General features: G+C 39.0%; 1 protein-coding gene across 1 annotated transcript; it reads right to left on the bottom strand.

Moving 5' to 3' along the window:
* Positions 1-5,366: 5,366 nt before the first annotated feature.
* Positions 5,367-25,488, bottom strand: IL1A (interleukin 1 alpha). Its single transcript, XM_007959399.1, has 6 exons — positions 25,442-25,488; positions 24,414-24,462; positions 23,115-23,337; positions 10,783-10,956; positions 9,256-9,377; positions 5,367-5,558 (listed from the first exon to the last, which is right to left on the bottom strand). Exons 1-6 carry the CDS (start codon positions 25,486-25,488, stop codon positions 5,367-5,369), a joined length of 807 nt encoding a protein of 268 aa, XP_007957590.1.
* Positions 25,489-27,491: the final 2,003 nt, after the last annotated feature.

The raw sequence follows: 27,491 nt of genomic DNA, 5'->3' as shown, positions 1-27,491 counted from the left end.
CTTCAAGGCTCAGGGGTCCAAGATTATCTTCTGTGTCTGTGTTAATTGGTTTCCCTTTTCTTTGTTGAAGAGGGTCTGTGCAATCCTTCTGCCTAGTCCTCCATCTTGCCCCGCCTCTTCTCTTTTTATTTTTTAAATATAACAGCTTTGTAGTTAGGTGCCATTGAATCATTCCGACTCATGAAGACTCTGGGTACAACAGAATAAAACACTGCCCAGTCCTGCTCCATGCTCACAATCATTGCTATATTTGAGCCCATTGTTGGAGCTACTGTATCAATCCATGAGAATTACCTTTGGAGCTTGAAACCACCACTACAATCAAAGCATAGATATATAAACATATCTTATATCTCCTACAATGATTATTGCTATCCTGTTTCTGTCGCCTTCAAAAGTTTGAGTGTAGGTACTTTTAAATGTCAGAGGAGGTGATTTCATTTGGCTTTTTGCTTCTGTATCTTGTGGACTTAAAGGTAGAGATGAGGCTTTACTCTCATCAGCTTGGAAACTGATATGTAAGATATCATGGTATGTATTTACCCATGATACCTGTTGCTGTTGAATTGATTCCGACTCATAGTGAGCCTATAGGACAGAGTAGAACCACCCCATAGAGTTTCCAAGACTATCATTTTTATGGAAGCAGACTGCTACATCTATCTCCACAGAGCATCTGGTGGGTTTGAACTACCCAGTCAGCTGCTGAGTGCTTAACCATTATACTACTGGGCTCTGTCATAAAAGAAACAGACTCCAATAAGTTTGGGCTAAGACTACTGAACCTCATCTGGGTGACTGTCTTACTGTTTAGGGTAGTCAGAGGCATGGGGCTAGATAGGGAGAGGTTGTAAAGGGTATGGATAGCCGACCCTGTCAGAATAACACTTTGAGACCATTTTTACAATGATTCAATATTTAAATATTATAATTTTATTTTTTAAAAAAGATTCTTGCATTTGTATTACTTGCTCAGTGTTTTGTATTAATAAAAATATTAAGATATATTAATATATAGTAGGGAACTCTGGTGGCTCAGTGCCCAAGGCAATTGAGTGCTAACCAGAAGGCTGGTGGTTCAAACCCACCAGCTGCTTCTTGGAAGGAAAATGGGGCAATCTACTTCCATAGTGATACTGCCTCGGAAACCCAAGGAGGGGTTCATACTAGAACTGAGAGCTCCACATTTGTACTGATAATACTGATAAGGGTTGACCACCCACCCAATCTTCAATCTTAGGAAACTGAGGGTATCTTGGATTGCCCCTTCTTCTTTATCTCCCACATCTAACTCCGAGTTCCATTACTTTTAAATTTTCACAACTCAACATATCTTGTATCCATGTTTTCTTCACTTTTCTATGTAAATTCCTGAATCTAAGTCCTTCGTATGTGTTGTCTAGACCTTTATAACTGTTCTTAACTGGATTCCCTGCCACAGTCATTCTTCCTGCTAATTTGTTTTTCATATAACCTGTTCTCCATGTTTTTTGTGTAACTTGTTCTAGCCATGTATGCAATAATTTTATTCCCTGACTTTAAGCTCCTCCCAATTGACTTAAGGATAAGGTCAGTTTCTTTAGAATAGAATATAAGCCCTTCTAAGGGCTGACTCAACGGCACCTAACAAAAACAACAAAAAGTGCTTACCTCACTTCTTTGCCTAGTCTTTTTTTTTTTTTTTTTTTTTTAGGATTTGGGTGAAGATTTACAGAGTAAATTCACTTTTCATACAGCAGTTCACATATACTTTGTCTCATGTCATTGACCAAAATTTACAATGCAGCAGCTCCCCTCCCACTTCCTCCCCATAGTTACCTCCTCCCGGTGTCCATCCCTTCATACTCTTCTGCACCCTGAGCTATCTCCCTGTGCATAAGCGGCCCTTCCTTCTCCCATGATTGTACTCTCCAGGGCGTGTGTCTACTTGAGGTAAATGTTTAACTCACATGCCTGTACTTTGTTTGGCTGGAAACCACAGTTGTGGGTTCAATTCCAGACCTGAAGGGCAGCTAGGGGCCATAGTCTCAGTGGTTACACCACTTTGCCTAGTCTTTTATAGACCCTTACATCTGCTAGCTCCCCTGTCACACTGAGTTACTTAGAGTTCTGGAATGCATCATTGAACACTGGCAAGAGGGAGAGGAGAGAGAAAGATAATCATTAAGGTGGCGTCACAGATCTGAAGGAACTCTAGTTAATGGAGAGAGTTACAGGCAAGTGTCCTGACATAGGAATGTTATTTTTCTTTTCTCAGACCCAGTTTCTTCTGGCTATGTGCCTTATGAAATCTGTTAGTGTAGAGTGCTGTGGGGAGCTCTGGTAGCATAGTGCCTAAGGCACTTGACTGCTAACCAGAAGGCTGGAGGTTCAAACCCACCAGCCACTCCTCAGAAGGAAGGTTGGGCAATCTACTCCTGTAGTGATACTTCCTCGGAAACCCAAGGAGGGGTCTCTATGAGTCGGGGCCGACTCGATGGCACATAGCAACAACAACAACAGAGTGCTATGCTTTCTGAGTCCTTCTCGTCCTCTTACAGAATTGCCGTAGAGTGGCATCACTAGTAGTAGGAGGTTTTTCCATCAGGAAAAGCAGGTCTTTAGGGAACCATCGTTAGAGAAGTTGACTGCCTAACCAGGCCTCTGAAGCACTCCTGGGTAGATTTGTGGTACCTGCATGCCACTGCACCTGAGCACAGGCTCTTCCCCTGCACATCCTGACCGTATATGGTCCTGATTTTGCTCACTGGGCTGGCCAGCCATGCCTTGTGTTCTAGAGTTTCTGGGACCTCAAACTTTTGGATTCCTAGGTGGTGCAATGGTTAAGTGCTAACTGAAAGGTAGGCAGTTTGAACTGACCCAGTGGCTCAACAGGAGAAGCACCTGGCAATCTACTTCTGTAAAGATTATAGCCTAGAAGACCCTATGGGGCAGTTCTACTCTGTTAATGGGGTTGCTATGCATCAAAAATTGACTTGACAGTACCCAGCAAAAACAACAGAAAACCCAGAGCTAGTCCTTCTTGATGGATGCATGGAGTTCAACTAGGCGTGACAGATGGTAGGCTGTTGCCGCTCAGGTCCAGGAGATAGAGAGACCCTTAGCCATTTGGAAGTCGGATTCAGTAACTGTAGGCTTTTAATGTGACTCTACATGTATGCATTTGTATGGATATATGAGCACATTTATTGTACATGTGTAAAGGTCTCGGAAGGAAGGTTGGGCAATCTACTTCCGTAGTGATGCTGCCTCGGCAACCCAAGGACTCGACGGCACTTAACAACAACAACAACAGCAACAAAGGTCACTTTAAATTAATCTAGTAATATTGTTACTCTTACTGCCTTTTATGCAAAGAGGAGAGAAAAACCAGAAAATCTTGGTTTGACTTTCTAACAGTAACACAGATTAGAACTTTTACCATTTGTGCCTAATTACCATGTAGTAAATAGTGATTAACACAATGAAGAACTGTGCCAGATTTGTTATAAATTTTATTCAATTATGATTGATAATAACATATTGTTATTGCTGATGATAATCTATCATTATGAACTGACCATAGTTTTTAGAACCTATAAGGAACATTGATTACATCTTAGAAAAGAAAGGTTAGAAAACAGTGGTTCCAATGTTGCCAATGTTAAGTTTATCCCATTGTAAATAGTAGGGCTTACTTGCAGTTTGAATTGAATGATTCAATTATGTAAACCACATTTAAGGGCAGAAGAGTAAACAGATTGATCCATTATCAGCTCAAACAAAAGTAATTAGTTTAAATTTATTATCATAATTAAAGAACTTCCAGGTACTAGAATGCAAAACTTTTTCAGCTATGAAAAATATGAGTGCCCTGATGTAGTAACTAAATCAACTCACTCAGTTACAGGCCTGGAAAATACTGTCAGCTGTTGTCATGCTCAGACAAGGAGCTGATTTATTATTATAAATATAATAATATGTTATAAATATATATATATATATATATAAATACATATATAAATACATATATCTAGTTGATTTCGACTCATAGTGACCTTATGTACAACAGAATGAAACACTGCCTGGTCCTGTGCCATTCTCACAATTGTTGCTGTGCTTCAGCCCATTATCATAATCACTATGTCAATCCATCTCATTGAGGGTTTTCCCCCTTTTACTGACCCCCTACTCTACCAAGCATGATATTCTTCCCCAGGGACTGGTCCCTTCTGACAACATGACTAAAGCACAAGAAATCAAGTCTGGCCATCCTGGCTTCTAAGGAGCATTCTGGCTGTACTCCTTCCAAGACAGACTTGTTTGTTTTTCTAGCAGTCTGTGGTACGTTCAGTATTCTTCCTCAACACCACAATTGAAATGCATCAATCTTTCTTCTGTCTTCCTGTATTCATTGTCCAGCTCTCACATACATATGAGGCTATTGAAAATACCTTGAGTTAGGCACATCTTAGTTTTCAAAGTGACATCCTTGCTCTTAAACACTTTAAAGAGTTCTTTTGCAGCAGATTTGCCCGATGCAGTACATCATCATTTGATTTCTTGACTGCTTTTTCCATGAACATTGATTGTGGATTTAAGTAAGATGAAATACTTGACATTTCAGTCTTTTCTTCATTTACCTTATTGGTCCAATAAGGATTTTTGTTTTCTTTATGTTGAGTTGTAATCCATACTGAAGGTTGTAGTCTTTGATCTTCATCAGTAAGTGCTTCAAGTCTTCATTTTCAGCAAACAATAAATACATATATATTGTGTGTTTATGTATATAAATAAATAAATAAATAAATAATAACTTTAAATAAAATTTCATGCTTTGCTTTCTTCTTAAGACTCAGCTTAAAGAAGTATTTTACCAAAATGATTCCACTGATTGGCATAAAAAACTATCAAAACAGGAAGAATATACGTATTATTTCCTTCATTTTGAAGATGATAAAACACAGGTCCTAGAGGTTTATGCTGTTTGATTAAGGGCCTGTCAGCAACTTAAAAATAAAAGGCAAATAATTGGGTGAAATCTTAAGTCTGTAGGTCTTCATTCCAGTTGGAATGCCTCTGAGTGTATTTCTTGTTTTCTTATGCCTTTGTTAACTCATCTGAATTTTGGGTAGAGTCTCTTTGGTACCCGCTGTTATGAAGAATAATAATTAATATGATTGGTATTTTGTAAAGTACAAGGTGTTCTTAATTAAAAAACAACCATGTTGTATATTAGTGCTGCTTCCACTAGATATTACTGAATCTCTTACAAAGAGGGTAAACATTCATGTAGAATTACGAAGGCTCAGCAAATGGTAAGAGTAAAGGATGTATGTACATGGTACGTACAGACTGTCACAACTTCACAGCATGCAGACCAGAATCTAGCTATCCCATATCTTGAAGTCAATGACAGAGGGTTCCCCCTTTGCCAGATGCACACGTTCTTCATACTTTGTGGCAATATACAGCTCTGGGTGGGTCACTGATCTGAAGTAGTGCATCATGCCATGGTTTTCCCACAAGAAGAGGAGGTTGGTTTCATCTGTGATGACTCTGGGTGTTTCAGGCATCTCCTATGATAAGGAGAACAGAGTTCTGTTAGAGGACAAGAAGATGCTAGAAAAAGAACCAAAACTCAATCCTTTGGCATTTGGTCTTCAAGAGAAACATAGCGCTCTAGGACTATGATTTTGTAATAAGATAATATAGGCCTTTCATTCATTTGTTCATTCAGCAAGCCTTTATTACATGACTATTAGATGTATGACACAGTCTACTCATAATAATTGATTTTCTTAGTTAACTGCTAAGAAATCCAAATTAGTCTTTGGATTGTCTGTGACACTAGTTTCTCACTGTATCCTGATTGGAGGGGTGAAATATTATTCTTGTCCTGCCTTCAGTACAGGCATAAGGCATTTTGTATCAAATCAAAGCACTGGTAAAAGACTTCTAAACATTTTGACCTCTATGCATACAAATCTTATTTTGGCAAATAATTTAGGTTTTGATGACACTTATCTCTGTAGATAAAAAAAAATGCTTTAATTGTTGACTTTTTTGAAAAACAACACAAAAACTTCCCAGATATATCAGTAGCTGAACTCTTTTAATATAATTTCTAGGCAACTACAATGATCATTTTAGATTTTATTGTTCTTGTTAATATGAATAAAATCTAACAATATGGAAGAATAACTTTCAAATTCCAACTTGAGACAGTGGCATCACTAGGGGGGTGCAGACCACACTGGGTGACACTGTCAAAGTGGGTGACACAAAAAACAACTGTCTGTAAAATTTTTATGCAGTGTTTCAGTATAAAATTATTATTTTTAATAAGAAATATTCATGTAATTATAACAACAAAAGCATTTTTCATAAGCGCAGCTTATATGTATCAATATACTTACAAGGCTAAAACCCTATGCTAATTTACTCTTTGGACCTTCTAATGTGGTCCAGTCAGTGCAATCATAATGATGCTTGAATCATGTGGTTTTGTCTACACATGCTACAAGCATGTGCTGTTGTTTGTGTTGCTGTCAGTGTGTTTATAGTTGCTGATTTTGTCAGATTATCAGTGTTTTAGGTACAATAATGTAGTAAGTAGTATTTGTGAACCCATATCAATAACTTTTTTGAGAACGAAGAAGTAATTAAAGGAAAAGAAGGAAAAAAATAAAAAAAGGTTTCCTCTCAGTTGCTAATATGTAACTAATGTTACAATTCAATGTAGAAAGGTTTTACTAAACAATTTTGTTGTTAATATTCATATAATCTAAGAAATACTACATTTAAGTCATTTACAACTGTATTTATCACAAGTTATTCTATTATAAAATTGATAATAAACATTATGAAGGATTCTGTATGGTCTGGTATGAGAGGAGGTCCATGGCCATGAGGGTTGATACTATGAGTTACCACACTAGGTGACACCAGCCCTAGTGATGCCACTGACTAATACATGTAAATATCCATTTTCTTACAGTTTTCAATGACAATAAAGATTTTATATCCCTAAGCTACTCCTCTCCTATTTTTTCCCATCTCAGTAAATAGACTTTGCCTCTTTCTCTTGTTGGTTCTATCTCTCAAAGCCGATTCTGTCAATTTCTTCCCACATTTCTTTCTTTCCCACCCCCATGACTACTGTTACAGCCTCCTAATTGGGCTCTCTCCTTTCTCTATTTCCCTTGTTCTGATCTGTTCTCCATTTCAGACAACGTAAGAAAGGTCAGGACATGGTCCTGTTTGAAACCCTTTAATATATTTTCACTGTACCTGAAATGAAATCCAAATGCAAGGCCCTGCAAACACTAGCTTCTGCTTATCTTCTTCCTCAAGATGCTGAGCTCCAAGAGTTCTCCTTCTTTGAAGGTAGCCTTTAAGCTCTTTAAGCTCTGTGTGTGCTCACAGGTCCCTTTGCCCTCCCTTGCCTGTGTGCTCCCTCCTATCAGCAGCTCCCATCTCTCAGGGAGCTCTGCTCTTGCCACTCTACCTAAATGGCACTCTCCCATTTTTCTCTATCTCAGCACTGTATTTTCTTTATAACACTTTGCACTTTTTGTTGGTTTTCTATCATCTGTGCACCCCAGAAGCCTAAGTTCTTTAAAGCTAGGGACTTTGGCTTAGAATTCTCTACACAGCTGTTAGCACTATGTTTGAAAAATAGAAGGTGCCCAATGTTGAATGAATTTGTGAATGAAGCTACTATCCTACTCAGTAGCTGTTATTTTCATTGCATTTGATCCATATAAATCCTAATTAGATAAAGTGACTCTTAGACGGAGATAACATCTAAGCCAATAATGGGCTTGTGTATGTGTGTGTCTGTGTGTCTGAGTTTGAAGGGGAAGGAGACTGTGGAGTGGGGTTGGGGCTAGGATGAGGGATAGTACTTGTATCAATAAAGAAGGAGGGGCGCTAGAGTCAGAAGGCCAGGATTTGAGTTTTGGTTCCTTGTTGTTGTTGTTGTTGTTATATGCCGTCGAGTCGGCCCCGACTCATAGCGACCCCTCCTTGGGTTTCTGAGGCAGTATCACTACGGAAGTAGGATTGCCCAACCTTCCTTCCGAGGAGTGGCTGGTGGGTTTGAACCGCCAGCCTTCTGGTTAGCAGTCAAGTGCCTTAGCCACTATGCTACCAGAGCTCCAAACTTTTTCTTTTATTCCACTTTATAAACGTCCTGGTGGCATAGTGCCTAAGGCATTTAACTGCTAACCAGAAGGCTAGCGGTTCAGACCCACCAGCCACTCCTTGGAAGGAAGATTGGGCAATCTACTTCTGTAGAAATTCTGCCTCGGAAACCCAAGAAGGGGTCACCATGAGTCAGGATCAACTCGGCGGCAATGAGTTTGGTTTTTTGTGTTTTTTTAAAAGCTATTTGTATTTTCCAAATATTATTTGAAATATGTATTTTATAGACAAGAGTCAGTATGAGCCAGAAACATTCTATAGAATAAACCATTTTTTAAAGACATATAGTGGAAATCAGGGAAAGCTCACATTTATTTAGATGTGGCTATGTTCCATGAGAATATGTCAGCATCCAAAGTGCACAGACACAATGACTTTGGCTTTTCTTTCCACACAAACTATTGACAGTCTTCCCTTAGAGCCTATTTTTGATGGTGAGTTGGTATGCCAAATAGATGGCACACTGACCTTTGTAAGTAGGATCTCCAAGACAAGGTAAGGATGGAGCAGGGTCAACCATCAGAATGAATTCAGGTTTAGAACAAACTGGCTTTGACTTCAGCTAAACCCAGAGTCTATCCTGAGGCCCATGAGAGATAAATACAAGTTTTAGAATCACATTTACAAGTTCCTAACTTTCTGCTGTACAGTTGACAGGTGATTTATCCTCTTGGGTCCTCAGTTGGCTTATTTGAGTTTCTTGAAGGCAGGACCCTTGTCCTTATTGCCTTGTAGCATGTAGGTTGGATAGTAGGCATCAGTAAAGAGTGATTGAATAAGTGGATGCCCAGGGATGGGAGGCAAATAGGATCAGGTAGGGAAAGGAGAAAAGAAGGAAGAAGCTGATTTCTCTCTTACTGACTCTTATCTCCTCCATTTTACTCACAGATACTACCAAAGATTGTCTCTGGGGATAGGTGAGAAGTAGGGTACAGAGATGAGTAGGTGGGGATTGCGGAAGGAAGGGAAGAGGACTGTGCCACTCTGCTAGGTGTGTCTGCCCACTGGAATCACTTACAAACACATGCGATGTAAATAAGGGTAAGTCTGAGACAGAGGACAACTGACCTTCAGCAACACTGGTTCATCTTCATTTTGGGCACTTACAAACAGTCGAGATTTTGAGATTCTTAGAGTCACAGGCATGCTAAACTCATCTGCTGGTTTATATGCACCTATGTCAAATTTCACTGGTAAAGAGAAGAGCCAAAAAGAAAGTAAATTTATTGTGTTTGCATAAAATGTTTATGTAGATACTGTATATGTGAATGGTTAGGTCCCCAACTGTGGTGTAAGTTCTTGAGGTCATGGGTGGAATTTCATACATTTTTGTATCTTTCACAGTGTCTGTCACATTTATGAGACAGATAGATGCTAGGTTGATACATTTCTATGCCCTAAGAATTTTCTGTGTTGAATGAATGCTTGCAGGATGATTAAAAATTTCTTCAGACTCTTCTAATTGTTAGTGGGATAAGACCCTGCAATTTGTTAGGTCATGAGTTTATAATGACCTAAAATGGAGAGGTTTAAGGAAACTGATACACTCTTATGTTGCTAGTAATGCTAAAAAAATGGTTTACTTTTCCTTAAAGAACAATGTTTAATAAGAACTATAATTATTTATGTCTGTAGACCCAGAAATTCCACTTTGGCATATGCTCCAAAGAAATAACCTCAAAGTGGAAAAAACCCAATAATATATACAAAGACAATTGCAACAGAACTGCTTAGAGCAAATCCAAGGGACCGGCATAGCAACATGATGGAATACTTTAGTGTCATTAAAAAACAGCAAGTAATATATGATGTCAATATGTGGGAATCCTGTGTCAAATGATATTAAGTAGGAAAATACAACACAGAAGAATTTGCAAATGGCATAGAATAAAAACGATTATTATCTATAGTGTGTACCATCAGAAAAAGCTCTGCTTGTTTATTGAAAAATTCACTCTTTGGGTCTCTGAAAATAATTTTATATACTAATGGTGTGCTCTGAAGCTAAAATATGTCCACCATGGTAAAGGGTCACTATGATTCAGAGTCAACTTGATGGTAGTGAGTTTGGGTTTTTTGGTTTATGGTAATTGGATATGTATGACAAAATTTTTTAGACACTATATCTCATCCTTCAGATCATATTTGCAGCTTATTGACTGTTTGGTCTCACAATTATATTATCAAAGATAAAAATGATTTTTCTAATTTGGCACTCTTTGTAAATTTGATCAGCAGGCTTTCCAATGAAGAATGATAACTCCTCATTGGTTTCTAGGTACCTTTGAGTAAGTTGTGTAATAATTCTGAGATTCAATTCCCTCATCTTTAAAATAAAAGGTAAGAATATCTGAGAGATCCAAATGAAATAGTGTATCAGAAAGCTTTGTACTCTACTTAGTGCTCTCAAATATAGGGGACATCTCTCTTGTGGATCTTCTCAATTTGGCTAAAACTTACGTCCTTTTTTGGGAGTTTTACCAGGGGTGATGGGTTTCATCCTATCCTAGAACTGTACAAAGCCAGGAATCTAGAAAGTAGAAATCTGAAAGTAAAGAAGTAAGGTGAAGGGAAATGACAGTATTGACCACTTACCTGCATTTTCCAGATTATTTAATGCAGCAGCCTTGAGGTATGGACCTATTGGGTCTCGAATTAAACTTTGAGTGAGGGCGTCATTCAGGATGCACTGGCTTTTGATGGTGTAAGTATAGCGGTATTTCACATTGTCCTGGAAAGCGTATGATGCTAAACTGGGCTTGATGATTTCTAAAATCATTATGACAAGCTCAGATTAATGTCTAGATACAAACACAGATGATATATATACCCTTATACAATTATAGAAAGTAGCTATGGAAGCCACATTAGGAATATTCCAGTCCAGGTGAGAAGTGAAATCACCCAGTACACAGTAGAACTGCTTCTAGGATTGTCTCTGGGATTATTTATTTGCTTCTTTTTAAGCTTTGATTCCTCAGGCAATAATTCCTCTACCTCCCCAAAAGATTATTTGTGAAACATTCTCATTTTTGGTTGTTTGGAAGTTTCTAAGTAACCATGAAGAATAGCAGTATCCACCATTATATTTTCAAAGGAATGCGCTCAGAAAATGAAATGAATTAAAAATTGTCTGTGCCACTGAGGGTGCAGGTCTACTACTTTTCTGGAAAGTGATATGTATCAGTAGCTTCACAAATCCCCATCCAAACGAAACCCCCATGGCTCTGAGTAATTCCACTTCTAAGAATCTCTTCTAAGGAAATTAATGGTGATGGAAATGAAGATTTGTTGATATGCACGTTCATCACTGCATTACTTATATTGGTGAAAAATTGGCATGCCAAATGTCCATGACGCATTGCTAAGTGAAAAGAGCTGAATATAAAATTTTGTATAGTATAATTATAATAATATTAAACAATTTTTTACATATGTATGTATGTATATAGAAAATACTTTAAGAAAGTGTACCATAGGGTAGGCTTGAGTTGTAGTATGAGCGATTTTAATTTTCTTTGTTATATTTTCTAACTTTCTTGGTAAAATGCATTTTTGTTTAGATGTTATCTTAAAGACAGAAATATTAGGTTTATGTTTCATGTGGAGGCTTGTACAGTAAGGCAAGAGAGAAATGTTTTAAAATTATTTTTTTAGTCAGATAGAACTGAATTTGATTTGGGACTCTCCCACTTATAGGCTACATGTCTTTGGGCAGATTACTTTTCTCACTGAGCTTAGCTTCCTCATATGTAAAATGTGAATGTAGGGTTGTTGTTAGGTTTATATATAATGCAGGCATTAATACATTAGTAATATTGGTGGTATTAATAAAAGTAATAGTAGTAGTAGTAATAACAACAATTACAATAATAGCTAAAATTTATTGGGTGCTTACTATGTACCAGACATTATTCTCATCCAGAGATTTGGGAATGTTAATTCATTTAATCTTCACAATAATTCAGTGAAGGACTCTGATTATCTCCATTTGACATTAGAGGAAACTGAAGCACAGAAAGGTTTAATAACTTTCCCAAGGAGGCATAACTAGTAAATGCAGGAAATAGCTTGTAAGGTCACCCACTTAACAGTATAGTGTTTTTCACCCCTCTCCCCCAAAAGGCTAAAAGTCACATGACCTTTACAACATGACCAGGAAATGAGCCTGTGTGCAAGTATTTTAGACTCAAGCCACTTTCACTCATTACACTTTGGAAAAGGATAAAACTTAATTTTCTGGTAAGGTGGTGACCTAGTTAGACATTTTGGCATTTCTCTACAACAAAGACCCAAATAATCAAGCAAAACAAATGCAGGTGATAATCCTGGAATCCTGAGCATCAAAGGAAAAGATAAAGAATTAGATCAAACACCAATTGGAGGAAGAAACTGAATGAAAGTAGTAAACGAGGAGAGATAAAGAGCAGAGGTACCTGCTAGCTAGTCTGACACAACGTGGACATTTTGGGACATTCCTGGGTGAGGAGCACAGGAAAGCAACTTGAAGAATGCTCAATAAGGCAGAGACACAATGCAGACAAATCCAGAGTGAAACAAGGAGAGCAGAACATGAGCTTGATCTAAGAAAGGAAAGTGATGGAAAGCAAGTAGGAACTCCAGAGACTCAGGTGACCACAGGGCAGAGAGGGGCCAGTAGATAGGGATAAAACAAATCACCAGTAGGGGTCCCTGATTATTTGGATTAGGGACCCAAGTGGAGGGGAAGATCTATGAGGGTAGTGGCTGGAGATGGACTTTGGGTGCCCCTTCCCCCTTGTGTTGAGTTGGGGTAGGAATCAGATAATCGACTATATTTACTCATGGTGCACATGCCAGTGACTGGCAACCAAAGAATTGTGCTCTTCTTTGTTTCTCCCACACCCTCTTAGTGACCAGTGGTGTGCCTTCCCCAGCCTCCAATCACCAGTGGCTAATGATGCCCCCTCTGTCCCTCCCCCAATTTGTAGTCTGCATGGCCTACCTTCTTTCCCATGATCCCCTACTACTCTACTCCCCAGTGGCCTGTAGTGCACTCCCACATATTGCATTCCACATGCCTGCCACTGTGCCACTTTTCCAGTGACTGGGGATGTGCACTCCCATAGGCCATGTGCCACCTGCTTGCCACCTCTGCTATTGGAGGCCTGTGCTCGTGTTTGCTGCTAAGCCACTTCTTTCCCCTTTCTTTCTTTCTTTTTGTTATTCTCTCTATCTCTATCTCTCTTTATCTCCCCATCCTCAGGGAGGTGGTGATCATATCCTCACAAGCCAGCCATATCCACCACACAGGCCACTTGCTACACCACCTCCCCACTGAGGGAGTGCCACAATCTACTCTTGCACCACTAGATTAATGACATACAATGGCCAACACCTGCCCAGCCCACCCTGCACCTGCACTCTTACCCATTTGCAGTGTAGTAAATTACTTAGTATGGCTTTTCTACCCATAAGTCATTGTAAACTCAGTGGTGGAATGAGCAACTGAGGAGCTCCTGATTGTAAATGTTATCCACCTGGGTTATTTCTGTTGGGAATGGCACAATGCATTGTTATGGAAGGCTCACTCTCAGGTGCTTAGAATTCTGTTGTTATGATTGGTTGGTTTGGCCACTCTGCCAACCTCAAAAGGAGGCCTCCTAGAGGCAGAACTCTGGTAGCATAGTGCCTAAGGCACTTGACTGCTAACCAGAAGGCTGGCGGTTCAAACCAGCCACTCCTTGGAAGGAAGTTGGGGCAATCTACTTCCATAGTGATACTGCCTCAGAAACCCAAGGAGGGGTCGCTATGAGTCGGGTCTGACTCGATGGCACATAACAACAACAACAACAACAACAGGCAGAACTCTCTCTGACTGCTGGCTGAGGAAGACGTGCTGCTGAAAGAGACATGCACTGCTGAAAGAGACACGCGCTGCTGAAAGAGACACGTGCTCCTGAAAGAGACATGCGCTGCTGGAAAAGAGACGCAAGAGACACGCATTGCTGAGTGAGACACTGAGGGATACTCACTGTTGGGAGAGAGACTGTGAGAGACTGTTAGGAGAAAGACTGTGGGCTGGGAGAGAGACTGAGCATTTTTCCTGAAGTTGAATTGTAGCCTGGTGCTTCCCTAATAAACCCCGTAATTTGTGAGTTCTGTGTGGCCACTGCAGTGAATTTTCAAACCCAGGAAAGAGGTGGTGGGTGCTTTGGGAGGAACGGTTGGTGAAAGGGCTGGAGGGAGGCGGCATGTCTGACCTTGCAGGAGTAGGCTTTGGGTTGCTGATAGTGATTCTGTCTTCCTCTTGTAGGGTTAGAGGAGATCAGAACATGTGGCCTCCTTGTCCTTTTTGCACCACTACTCCACCCACCTATAGACAGGTGGTGAGCAGCCCAGTGGTGCCAAACTAGTGACCTTTTCTACTTGGATATATCAAAACAAAGAAAACAAAAAATTAGGGCAAAACATGCCAATATATAATCAACAAATAAATCAATAACAATTTATCGAATATAAGAGATAATGTCAAATCACACAAAGAAACAGGAAGAAATGGCTGAAGCAAGTGACCAAAACAAAGAAACAAGAAACCTCCCTGAAGAATAAGAAAGGCAATGGAACTACCTGATAAAGAATTCAAAAGACTTATATAAAGGCCCTTCAAGAGATCAAGGAAAACAGGCAAAAATCAAGCGAAACACAGATAAAACTATAGAAGAATTCAGGAGAATAATACAAGAAAAAATTACAAAGTAAATAGACAATGAGAAACTGTACAGAAACAGCAACTAGAAATCTAGAAGATTAACACCAAAATTTCAGAAATAGAAAATGCATTGGAAGGAACATTAGGAAAAAAGTTAAAAATGCCTAAGAATTATGTGAGATAGCATCAAGAGGAGTAACTTACTTGTGATTGGGATTCCAGAACAGGAGACAAAAAAAAAGAAAGAAAGAAAAAGAAAATCATCAAATATTTGTTGGCAGAGAAAACTTCCCTAAAGTCATGATAAAAGGGAAGATATCCATTTGAGAAGCTGAATGAAGCTTAAATAGGATAGGTCCCAAAAGAAAATTACAAGATATATCATAATCAAACTTCCTGTGATGGTTGGAGCTGTATGTCAATTTGGCTGGACCACGATTCTGTGTGGTTTGAGCACTTGTGATGTGAGTTGTTCCCATGATGGCATCAGATGTATAAGTTTTGAGCAGTAATCCATTGAAGGGGAATTTCCCTAGGGGTGTGGCCTGCTTCCAGTATATTTGTGAACATCCTGGGAAAAGAGACTCTCTTCTTCTGTGGATCGGGATTCTGTTGTGCTGCCTACATGTTCATGAGTGAACAATCCACCATTCAGCTTAGAGATCTTGGATTCATCATTACTTGGAGTCAACAGCCAATATACTGCCTGCCAACCTTGAGCTCATTAGCCCCTGCAGCTGCGTGAGTTGGGAAAAGCCTCCGGACTGACATTCAATCCCGGAACTTGGGACTTGTCAGCTTCTATAAGTGTGTGAGCCATTTTCCTAAGATAAATTCCTCTCCCTCTCTCTAAGCTTTACTGGTTTTGCTTCTCTAGAGAACCCAGCCTACCACACTTCCCAAAACTGAAGACAAAGAATGAATCCTGAGAGCAGCTTAGAAAAAACAAAATGTTACCTAGAAATGGGAAAAAATAAAATTAAAGTCTGGTTTTTCAGCAGAAACTATTTGAGCAAGAAGGCAATGGGATGACATATATAAAACTCTGAAAGAAAAAAATTGCCAACTAAGAATTATATACCCAGCAAAATTCTCCCTCAAATACTATGGTGAAATTAAGACATTTCCAGGCAGACAGAAATTAAGGGAATTTGTAAAATTCAGACCAGCCTCACAAGAAATGCTAAAGGAATCCTTGAGGCAGAGAACTGGGAACAGGAAACAACAACCTGAGATTAAGACATATGAGAACGTTACCTGGAAAGCAACACAGATAAAGAATTATCAAAAGAAAAAAACCCAATCTCTATGATGAAAATAGAGAATCGGAGATGTCAATCTGAAAACGACAACTGCTAAGCAAAAAGAGGGAATAAATGGTGTAGTTATAGAACTTCTAAATGGAGAGGAAGTCAAGACAGTATCAAGATAGAACAGACTGTTATAAACTTCCAAAACCAAACTCACTGCCATTGAGTTGATTCTGATTCATAACAACTCCCACTGGGTTTCCAAGATTGTAAATCTGCACAGAAGCAGACTGCCCCATCTTTCCTCTGTTGAGTGGCTGATGGGTTTGAACCACCAAACTTTTGCGTAGCAGCCAAATGTCTTAACCACTACACCATCAGAGTTCCTTGTTACAAACTTGTTGTTGTGATGTGCAGTCGAGTTGGCCCCAACTCATAGTGACCTCTCCTTGGGTTTCCAAGGCAATATCACTGTGGAAGTAGATTGCCCAACTTTTCTTCCAAGGAGTGGCTGGTAGGTTGGAACCTCCAGCCTCCTGGTTAGCAGTAAAGTGCCTTGGGCACTATGCTACAGAGCTCCCTTGTTATAAACTTAGGAAGATAAAAATAAATGACAGGATAATCACAAAGAAAATCAATACATCTTCTAACCAAAATAAAAAGAAGACAATCATAAAGACTCAGAAATACAAAATCAACAGCAATGAAGGAAATGAAAAGAAAATCCTTCATCAAAATGCCCTCAGCACAGGAAAATATACAGAACAAAGAGATTATCAGAATCACACACACACACACACAAAACAAAAAACAAACCAAAAGGGCAACAACAAAACCCCACAACAAAATGATAGCAGTAAATTCATAGCTATTGAAAATTACACTAAATTTAAACGGATTTAACATACCAGTCAAGAGACAAAGCATGGCAGAATGGATCAGAAAACATGACTCATCAATATGCTGCATACAAGAGACACACCTTAGACACAAAGATAGAAATAAGCTAAAAATAAAAGGATGGAAAAACACATTCAAGCAAATGGCAACCAAAAAAAGAGCAGGAGTGGCAATATTAATTTCTGATAAAATAGACTTTGTGGGAAAAGCCTGCATAAGAGACAAGGAAAGGCATTACATAATGATAGAAGTTTCAATCCAACGAAAGGACATAACCATAATAAATGTTTACTCGTCCAAAAAAAGACCCCCAAAACACATGAACAGAATTGAAAAAACAAATAGAAATCTCTACAATAATAGTGGGAGACTTTATCACACCACTTTCAATGAAGGACAGAACAACTAGAAAAAAACTCAGCAGAAATAATAGAAGATCTAATCAACACAATCAACCAACTTAACATCATAGACATACACAGATCACTCCACCCAACAAAAGCACAACATACATTCTTTTCCAGTACACATGGATCATTCTTCAGAATAGACCATATTTTAGCCTACAAAGCAAGCCTACTCTACATAAAAAAGTGAAAACAAACAAACCTGGCCCCCCCCCCGCCAAAATCCTAGAATCGAATGAGAATGGAAACACAACATACCAAACTCTTTGGACACAGCAAAATCAGTTCTCAGAAGTCAATTTATAACAATAAACACACACATTAAAAAAGAAGAAAGAACCAAAATAAACTCTTTAACCCAGCAACTCCAACAATGAGAAAAAGAGCAACAAAGCAGCCTGTAGTCACCATACAAAAGGAAATAATAAAGATTTGAGCAAAAATAAATGAAACAAAAACAATGGAAAGAATCAATAAGACTAGAGGTTGGTTCTTTGAAAGGATTAATAAAATTGATAAACTGCTGGCAAATTTAACAAAGGAAAAGAAGATGCAAATAACACAAATAACAAATGAAAATGGGAGATGTCACAACTGAAATAAAAAGAAAATAACAGAATATGATGAAGAACTGTACTCCAACAAATTTAAAAACCTAGAAGAAATGGGCAAATTTCTAGAAACACATGATCTACCTAAACTGATACAGACTGAAGTCGAAAATTTGAACAGAATAGTCACAAAAGAAGAAATTAAACAGATCATAAAAAATCTCCAACATAAAAAAGTCCTGACCATATAACTTCACTGGAGAATTCTACCAACTGCTCAGAGAAGAACTGACACCAATTCTACTTAAACTATTCCAGAACATAGAAAAAGATGGAATGCTCCCCACTTCATTTTATGAAGCAAGCATAACCCTGATACCACAGCCAGGCAAGACACCACTAAAAAAAGAAAATTATAGACCGATATCCCTCATGAACATAGTTGCAAAACTCCTCAACAAAATTCTAGTCATTAGAATCCAACATCATATCAAAAAAATATTACATCATGACCAAGTGGGATTCATACTATGTATGTAAGGATGGTTCAGGAGCTCTGGTAGCACAGTGCCTAAGGCATTTGACTGCTAACCAGAAGGCTGGTGGTTCAAACTCACCAGTCACTCCTTGGAAGGAAGGTTGGGCAATCTACTTCCATAGTGATACTGCCTCAGAAACCCAAGGAGGGGTTGCTATGAGTCGAATCTGACTCAGGATGGTTCAATATTAGAAAAACAATCAATGTAATCCATGACATAAATGAAAAGAGAAGAAACACATGATCATATCAGTCAATGCAGAAAAGACATTTGATAAATTCCAACACCCATTCCTAATAAAAACGCTCAGCAAAACAGGAATAGAAGGGAAATGCCTCAACATAATTAAGGGTATATATGCAAAACCAAAGGCCAACATTACTCTTAGCAGAGAGACTGAAAACATTCCCCTTGTGAACAGGTACAGACAAGAATGCCCTTTGTCACCATTGCTATCCAATATTGTACTGGAAATCCTAGCCAGAACAATAAGGCAAGAAAGGGAAATAAACGACATCCAAATTAATAAAAAAGTAAAACTATCCCTATTTGACAATGATATCATATACATACAAAATCCCATAAACTCAACAAGAAAGCTACTGGAACTAATACAAGGATTCAGCAAAGTTGCAGGGTTCAACATAAAAATATCAGTTGGATTCCTCTACACTAACAAAGAGAACTCTGCAAAGGAAATCAGGAAAGCAATGTGTTTACAATAGTTAATTTACATCTTTTGATGGTTTAGGAATAAACCTAAGCAGAGATACAAAAGACTTATACAAAGAAAGCTACAAAAGACTACTGCAGGAATCCGAAAGAAACCTACATAAATGGAAGAACATACAATGGATAGGAAGGCATAATTTAACCTTGCGAAAATGTCAGTACTACTCAAAGTGATATATGGATTATAATGCAATCCCAACCCAGATTTCATCAACATTCTTTAAAAAGATGGAAAAACTAATCACCAACTTTATATGGAAAGGAAAGATACCCTGGATAAGCAAAGCACTACTAAAGAAGGAAAACAAAGTAGGAGGCCTCACACTTCTTTATCTCAAAACACAGCTATAGTAGTTAAAATAGTCTGGTCGACAAAAACAAATACAAACAATAACAACAACAACCAAAACACAGCCTGGTATAGATACAACAGTCACATTGTTGTTGTTGTTGTTGTTATGTGCCGTCGAGTCAGCCCTGACTCATAGCGACCCCTCCTTGGGTTTCCGAGGCAGTATCACTATGGAAGTAGATTGCCCCATCTTCCTTCCGAGGAGTGGCTGGTGGGTTTGAACCGCCAGCCTTCTGGTTAGCAGTCAAGTGCCTTAGCCACTATGCTACCAGAGCTCCCCAATAGTCACATAGACCTGTGGAATTGTGAACCCAGAAGTAAATCCATCTACCTATGGGCAGCTGATCTTCGACAAAGGGCCAAAATCCATTAAGTGAAGAACAGATAGTCTTTTTAACAAACGGTGCTGGCAAAACTGGATAGCCATTTGCAGAAAAAATGAAACAAGATCCATACCTCATACTATTACAAAAACTAACTCAAGGTGAATCAAAGACCTAAATGTAAAACATAAAACTATAAAGATCATCAAAGAAAAAAATAGGGTCTTTAATTTATGACAAAAATTCACCATCGACCATAACCAAAAATGCACAAACAGCAGACTGGGCTATCCTAAAAATTAAACACTTTATGCACATCAAAAGACTTCTCCAAAAGAGTAAAAAGAGAACCTACAGACTGGGAAAAATTTTTGGCAATGAAATAGCTGACAAAGGACTAATCTCTAAAATTTGTAGAAAAATTCAACATCTTAACAACAAAAAGGCAAAAAAATCCAATTAAAAAATGAGCAAAAGATATTAACAAATCCTTCACCCAAGAAGACATTCAGGCGGCCAACAGACACATGAAGAAATGCTCACAATCAGCCATTAGCGAGATGGTTCAAAGTGATATATGGATTATAATGCAAATCAAAACAATGACATATCATCTCACCCCAGCAATAATAGCAAGGTCAAAAAAACAGAAAACAACAAATGCTGGTGAGGGTGTGAAGAGATTAGAACCCTCATACACTGCTGGTGGGACTGTAAAATGGCACAACTGTGGAGAATGGTATGGTACTTCCTTAGAAAGCTGGAAATAGAAATATTGTATGATCCAGCAATCCCTCTACTAGGTATATATCCTTGAGAAATAAGAACTACGATGAATAGATATATGCACACCATGTTCATGGCAGCATTATTCACAGCAGCAAAAAGTTGGAAACAACCTAAGTGCTCATCACAGACAAATGGATAAACAAACTATGTACATATAAACAATAGAATACTATGTAACATTAAAGAATAATGATGAATCCATGAAACATCTCATTAACATGGACGAACTTGGAGGACATTATGCTGAGTGAAATAAATCAATCACAAAAGGACAAATATTGTAAGAGATCACTATTCTAAAAAGTCAAGAATAGGTTTATATATAGAAAGAACATTCTTTGTTGGTTAGCAAGGATATGAGTGGAAGTGAGGGAAAATCTGTGTAGAAAGTGGATATGTTTTAACTTGGGTGAGGGGAAAGGCAATATACAATAAGGGAGAGGTCTACACAGTATGACTGTTTTGGTTCTCTTGTGCTGCTCTTACAGAAATACCACAAATATATGGCTTGAATAAGCAGGGATTTATTCTCTTAGTTTAGGAGGCTAGAAGTTTGAGTTCAAAGTGCCAGCTGTAGAGGCTGGGTGAAGGAAGGCCCCATGACTTTGGGCTTTTAGCTCTGCCTCTTGCTCCTGGCCCACTGGAGCTAGAGGCTTCTCTTAACTCAGGTAGCTGCTGGCTGCTGAGGCTGGCAAACCCAAGGTCAACAAGTAAAATGGCACAATCCCAAGATTATTAAGCAATGTAACAGGCCACTAGTTCAAGTTTGGAAACAGTCCCAAGATTGGCAGGCAACCGTGGGAGGCTGCTGAATGACAACTTGGCTACATGCAGGATCGAGATGTGCCAAAAGCTCGAGACCATTTCCAAAGCTTCTCTTTATATACTGGAAGCAGATCACATCCCTAAAGCAGCTACTCAGGTGCTCGTAGTAGATTCTACCAGTCTCATCATGGGGAATAATGACATGCAGCTGCCAGGCCACTCAAAACCAGGCCCAGCCAAGTTGACATATAATGTTAGCTACCATAATGACCAAGACAAAGGAAGACACTTGGAAGTGTACACGAGTTAAAGACAACAAAAGTAAATACTGTTACATACACAATCCTGCAATAACAGTAATAACAATCACCTATGAATAGGGAGCTCTGGTAGCATAGTGGCTAAGGCACTTGACTGCTAACCAGAGGGCTGGCAGTTCAAACCCACCAGCCACTCCTCGGAAGGAAGATGGGGCAATCTACTTCCGTAGTGGTACTGCCTCGGAAACCCAAGGAGGGGTTGCTATGAGTCGGGTCTGACTCGATGGCACATAACAACAACATGAGTAGATACATAGGTAGACACACCAGATACATAGGTTTGGTAGAGGATATTTCTGCACATATATGTATTGTATGTGGTGCAAATATATCCATCTATATAGTAGAGCATATAAGGGGCAAAATTATGAAAACTTCTTAATCATAAGCAAACATCTTGAAGGAATGAGTCACTGAGCTTGGGGAGTTAGGACCATAGTCTCAGGAGATATCTATGTCAATTGACATAACTTAGTTCAAAGAGACAATGTTCTACATCTCACCTTGGTGAGTAGCAGCTGGGGTTTCAAAAGCTTTGGCGTGGCCATCTAAGATGCAAACTATTGGTCTCTCCCCATCTGGAGCAAAGGAGGGTGAAGAAAATCAAAGCTGTAAGGAAACAATTAGTCCAAATAACTAATCCCTCACCCTCCACTACCCTGAGACTAGAAGAACTAGATGGTGCTGGCTACTACTACCAACTGCTCTGATCAAGATCAAAATAGAAGGTTCTAAACAGAGTGGGAGAAAAATGTGGAACAATACTCAAAGTCATAAAGAAAACCAGACTTACTTGTCTCATAGAGACTGCTGGAATCCCTGAGACTATTGCCTTTAGAAACCATTCAAATTTGGAACTGAACTCACCCCCAGGAATCAAGTTTGAGCCAAACAATAGGCCTATGAAGTGAATGACAGTACCCAAGAGGAACTGCTCCTCAGAATAATCAACCATAAGTGATCAAAAAGGCAGAATTTGCCCAATAACAAAGCCAAGAGGCAGGAAGGGATAGGAAAAAAGGACTAATGGAAATGAATGAACCAGGGAGGAAGTGGGAAGAGTGCTGTTACGTTTAGGGGATTGCAACTAATATCATGAAAGAAAATGTTATGAATTGTTGAATGGAGTAGTAACTTTCCCTGTATCACCCAAACCACACACACAATTTTTCTTTTTTCTTTGTTACTGGACTAATGCTTAGTTGCCCTCCAGCACCTCTGACACTACGTTTTATTTTCTCTTATATTGTATTGTCTCCATTTATTTAAAAATGGCAAACAGGGATATTATTGTGCTTGACCACTTACCTTCTTCTGGATCATTGGCAACGGCCTCCAGAACTTCATTGGTCATGGATTCATTTAAACTCAGTCGTCTCTTCTTCAGAATCTTCCCTTTGTCTGTCACCAGTGCCATACTCTCGTTGAAGGTAAGCATGTGTGTCTTAGAGGTTTCACAGGCACTCTGTGACATCAATTTATCCATGCAGACCTCATGAAGTGGGCCATAGCTTGCATCATAGAAAGATTTCTGTTAAGATGGAAAATGAAAATTGAGAGGCTGCTGTGACCATGGAATAAGCACCTTTTAGTCAGAGCATTGTCCAGCAGACTTATTGAAAAGGATCTCCATTTTGATCCTGAGTAACTCATGTTTCATCACTCTCCCTGCTCTTTCCTGTCCTCCTTTAAACCTCCTTTTCTTCACCCCCTCCTTGTTTCCCTGTTTCTTTCTTCTAGTATTTCACTAGAAAGATGTGATCTCTTGGGAAGACTTTGTCATCCACCTGTAAAGACACACAACTGAGATGTAATTACATGTAAATGATTTTAGTGAGTGGTAGTGTTTAACTAAGTTCCTCCTGAGAAGGTTAATCTCTGCTTTAGAAATGTTCCTCTGAGAACAGCTTTTGACTCCATGTGAGTAGCTTCAGATTTTTCACTTTGAAATGTCTTGCTTCCTCTACCTCAGCTTCATGGGTTATGAAGTTTTATGAGCCCTCTGTGCAATCTAATTCCTTAGTGATACCACCTCAGAAACCCAAGGAGGGGTCGCTATGAGTTGGATCTGACTTCATGGCAGTGAGTTTGGTTTTTTGGTTTTTCTAAACTCTACTGCTAGTGTCAGAGAGGTTGCTCATGATATATCACTTCAGGAGACAGAGCCCTGGTGAAGTGACCTGAAGGGGCTGTTTTGGGATGGCATAATCAGTGTTCTGATGAAGCCTGATCCAGGAGACTCTGGTTTTGGAGTCTTCTCCTCAGAAGGAAGATGGGGCAATCTACTTCTGTAGTGATACTGCCTCAGAAACCCAAGGAGGGATCACTATGAGTCGGATCCAATTCGAAGGCAGTGAGTTTTTTGAGTTTTGTGGTTTCAGGAGAGTTCTGCTCTGTTCTGGGCAAAGCTGGTAAACATGAGTAATACTAGCAACTGTAAGTTTAGAGAGGTAGCTGTTCTCACTTATAATGAAGAAATGCATGTCTCTTGACCTCTAACAAGGGTAAAACAAAAGAACCTAGGGCTTAAGCCATTATTGTTCTCTTCTGATGAGAAACTACTATGTAAGAATAGCAATTCTCTGTGAATTACAGTCGTTTGCTTACCTGATTCAGAGAGACGTTGCCATTGTTGAAACTGTATTCTTCATTTTCACTGTCAAAACAAGATAAGGAGAATGTAATTCTGTTTATTTCACTATGGTGACTGAGCAACTTATTTTAATGACATTAGCTTTGGGTAACAAACACACATGGCCATTACTGTCATCTTTGAAAATTAAAGGACTTCTATACACACACATATGTACAGTAATTCATAGCTTACTAATTTGGAATTAGTAATAATCAGGACAGGGATTGGACTCTATCTGTGCTTTATTTATAAAAACTGGGTTTGGCTAACAGATTAAAGATGATTTATTGAATTTCAGGGAGAAAAATGCTAAGCTCAACCCCTTAAGAGAAAAGAAATACTTTTGAAGCACTTCTATTTATTTTTAACCAAATAGATCATATATTACATATTATTTTCATGTTTTCAGTAAAACAGATATAATAATTTATACTTGGCAAAATATCCAGTTAACATTTGATAGTTTGGTTTGTGTTAGTATACATTATAGATAATGTGAATACAATGCTTGCTTAAAATGTTCAATAATTTCAATTTCTATTCATTTATCTTTCTCCTGTGTCTGAATGTGGTTTGACTGAGTGCATGTACTCACACACTCAAATTGCTGTGTAGCCAATTCCTGTTCCTGATTGGGATTAGAAGTTTCTTTGAGAATGGTTTCTTTCTCAGACAGTCCATGAAAACTCATTTCTGTATCAGAGCATGTGAACTCAACTGAGGCTGTGTTTAAGTAGATAGTGAGATTCACCTAGGAGTCGATAGACTTTAAAAATAATTTTTTAAAATGGCTTTCTCCCTGTCAATGCAATCTCAGTTTAACATGCTAGATACTTGGTTTCTCTGAGTCTTCAGCTGAACCCGCCTGGACTTCAGAAGTAGCATGTATCACCACAGCCTCTGTTGGTGTGACCCCATGCTGGTCATTGTAACTGCTAGCCAGATTCTAATGAATCTTGATCCCTCCATTAAATTACAAGAGATAGAATTTACTTCTTACCTGTAACAGTCCTTCAGGTCTTCAAATGGGTCAGGAACTTTGGCCATCTTGATTTTCTACAACAGAGACCACCAGTGGCTGTCAGCTAAGCCAGCCTGTGAACTAGATGCCTGCAAGGGAACCAACTCTGTGCTTTTTGGGACACTTGATTGAATGATAGTCCACACTCAGCATTTCCCCTATTCTTCTTGTTTACCTTTTGCACTGTTTTTATATATACCTGCCTCTTCCATTGGACGGTAAACTTTTTAGAAACTGTTTTATTTATCTTGGGATCTCTTACATGCCCAACCCAATGCACTGCACATAGTAGGCATTTAGTGAAAGTTCGGTTATGTTAAAAATCCACCAGAATGAGATATTTGCCTTACACAGATGTTAAGAAAAAGACAGTTGGAAAATTCCAGTTCTTTTCTTAATAGTTTTTGGTAGAGAAATCTCCTCTGGAGGGAAGGCTCAAATGTGCCCACAGATGCCCTCTTAAGAAGCCAATTCCTCTGTCCCTCAGTTTCCCATCATAATGGGAGAGACATTTTCTGAGATTTGACTGTGATTCTAGCTTACACACCAAACCTGGGAGGGACAAGAAAGGAAGAAAAAGTCTAGTGCTATAGAGAAGGAAAATTGAGAGAGAGCAGCTAAGGAGAAAAACAACAACAAAAAGTTCAAAAAGAGAAATGTGATAAGGATAATACCTTTGCCGACTCCAGCTTCAATGAAATGACTTCCTCTGTGTCTGAAGAAATGAGACGGAGCCAAGCTGCTTTGCCTTTTGTAATTGCCTTAAGTGGGTGTGGCGAAGACTACGTCACTTGGAACTTACAGGAAAGAATTCTGTCTGTATTCTTTATGTCAACTTGATACTGGCCAAAATAGACTGAGTGTGTACTTGATACTGTCAAATTGTTTGCAGATAGTCCAGGATTTTTTTTATTGACTAGGCTCATTGATTTATTACTTTGCTCTATACAATTATAAATATATAATCTCAGAAAAAGGAAAGAAGAGAAGGAAACATATGTTTCTAAAAAAATATAGTGAGGATAGAAAGGAAGAAATCCTAGAATCAGAATTATAGATGGTTAGAGTTGGAGGAAGGCTTAGTAGCTGTAGTTTGTATTTTGGCTTAATTTATTTATTGTACTCAGGCTACATGTGAACTGGCAGAATGCTTGACAGCCTGTTGGGAGTTAAGGGGTGACATCTGAGGAAAGATGACCCATCTTTTGTGAAGAGTGAGGTTTGCTTAACTAAGACATAAATCATGCTGAGTATGAGGTGATGATCTGCTTGTTAGGAAAAGGAGAGAAAAGTGATATTCTACCACAAAAGTCTTAACCATTTGCTCCTCTGAATACTGTCCACCCATTTCCTATAGAAATGACAGAAATTCAGGAGAGAAATTCCTCCCGTAGCCATGTTAGAACAAAGTGAGCTTATGCTAGAACACAGAGAAGTCTGGGCCTCTCCAGGATCAACCTAGGATGTATGAGGATAGCTGCAGACTTGGGGAGGAGTTGGCAAGCTGCTGGGCAGAAGCTAGTGGCTAGGGTCTTGGCAACACGATCTTTCAAGTCTGTAGTCTGGTAGTCAGTGCAGCCAATAGAACAGCTTCAGGGTACTTGGGGACCTCAAAAAGAGATCGAGGGAAGGGGCATCAGTGCTGACTCATTGTTACCATTAAAGGCCTTTTTGATATCCTGAGGCCGGCCCAGTTGAGGTCATAGAACACCAGACTGCTTAGCAGAAGAATATTTCAGGTTTCCTAGTGGGAGTTTGAACCACATAAAATTTATTTGTTTATTTATTTTCTCTCTCTCTCTCTTTTTTTCCTGTTGTGTTTTAGGAGCTCTGGTGGCATAGTGCCTAAGGCATTTGACTGCTAACCAGAAGGCTGGTGGTTCAAACCCACCAGCTACTCCTCAGAAGGAAGACTGGGCAATCTACTTCTATAGAGATACTGCCTTCAAAACCCAAGGAGGGGTCACTATGAGTCAGAACCAACTTGACGGCAGTGAGAGTGAAATTGTGCTTTGGGTGCAAATTTACA

The sequence above is a fragment of the Orycteropus afer genome, unplaced genomic scaffold, assembly GCF_000298275.1.
Source record: "Orycteropus afer afer isolate SDZICR_OR568_19922 unplaced genomic scaffold, OryAfe1.0 scaffold00017, whole genome shotgun sequence".
In the NCBI taxonomy this organism is placed as follows: Eukaryota; Metazoa; Chordata; class Mammalia; order Tubulidentata; family Orycteropodidae; genus Orycteropus; species Orycteropus afer.
Note: the sequence above shows the minus strand (reverse complement) of the source record. Positions and strands in the feature narration are given on the sequence as shown.

Excerpts from the sequence above, each read along its gene's own strand:
- IL1A (XM_007959399.1), bottom strand. The coding sequence starts at position 25,488 with ATGGCCAAAGTTCCTGACCCATTTGAAGACCTGAAGGACTGTTACAG. Across the intron at positions 24,463-25,441 it reads GACCTGAAGGACTGTTACAG|TGAAAATGAAGAATACAGTT; the intron begins GTAAGAAGTAAA and ends TTGTTTTGACAG. Across the intron at positions 9,378-10,782 it reads AAATAATCTGGAAAATGCAG|TGAAATTTGACATAGGTGCA; the intron begins GTAAGTGGTCAA and ends TCTCTTTACCAG.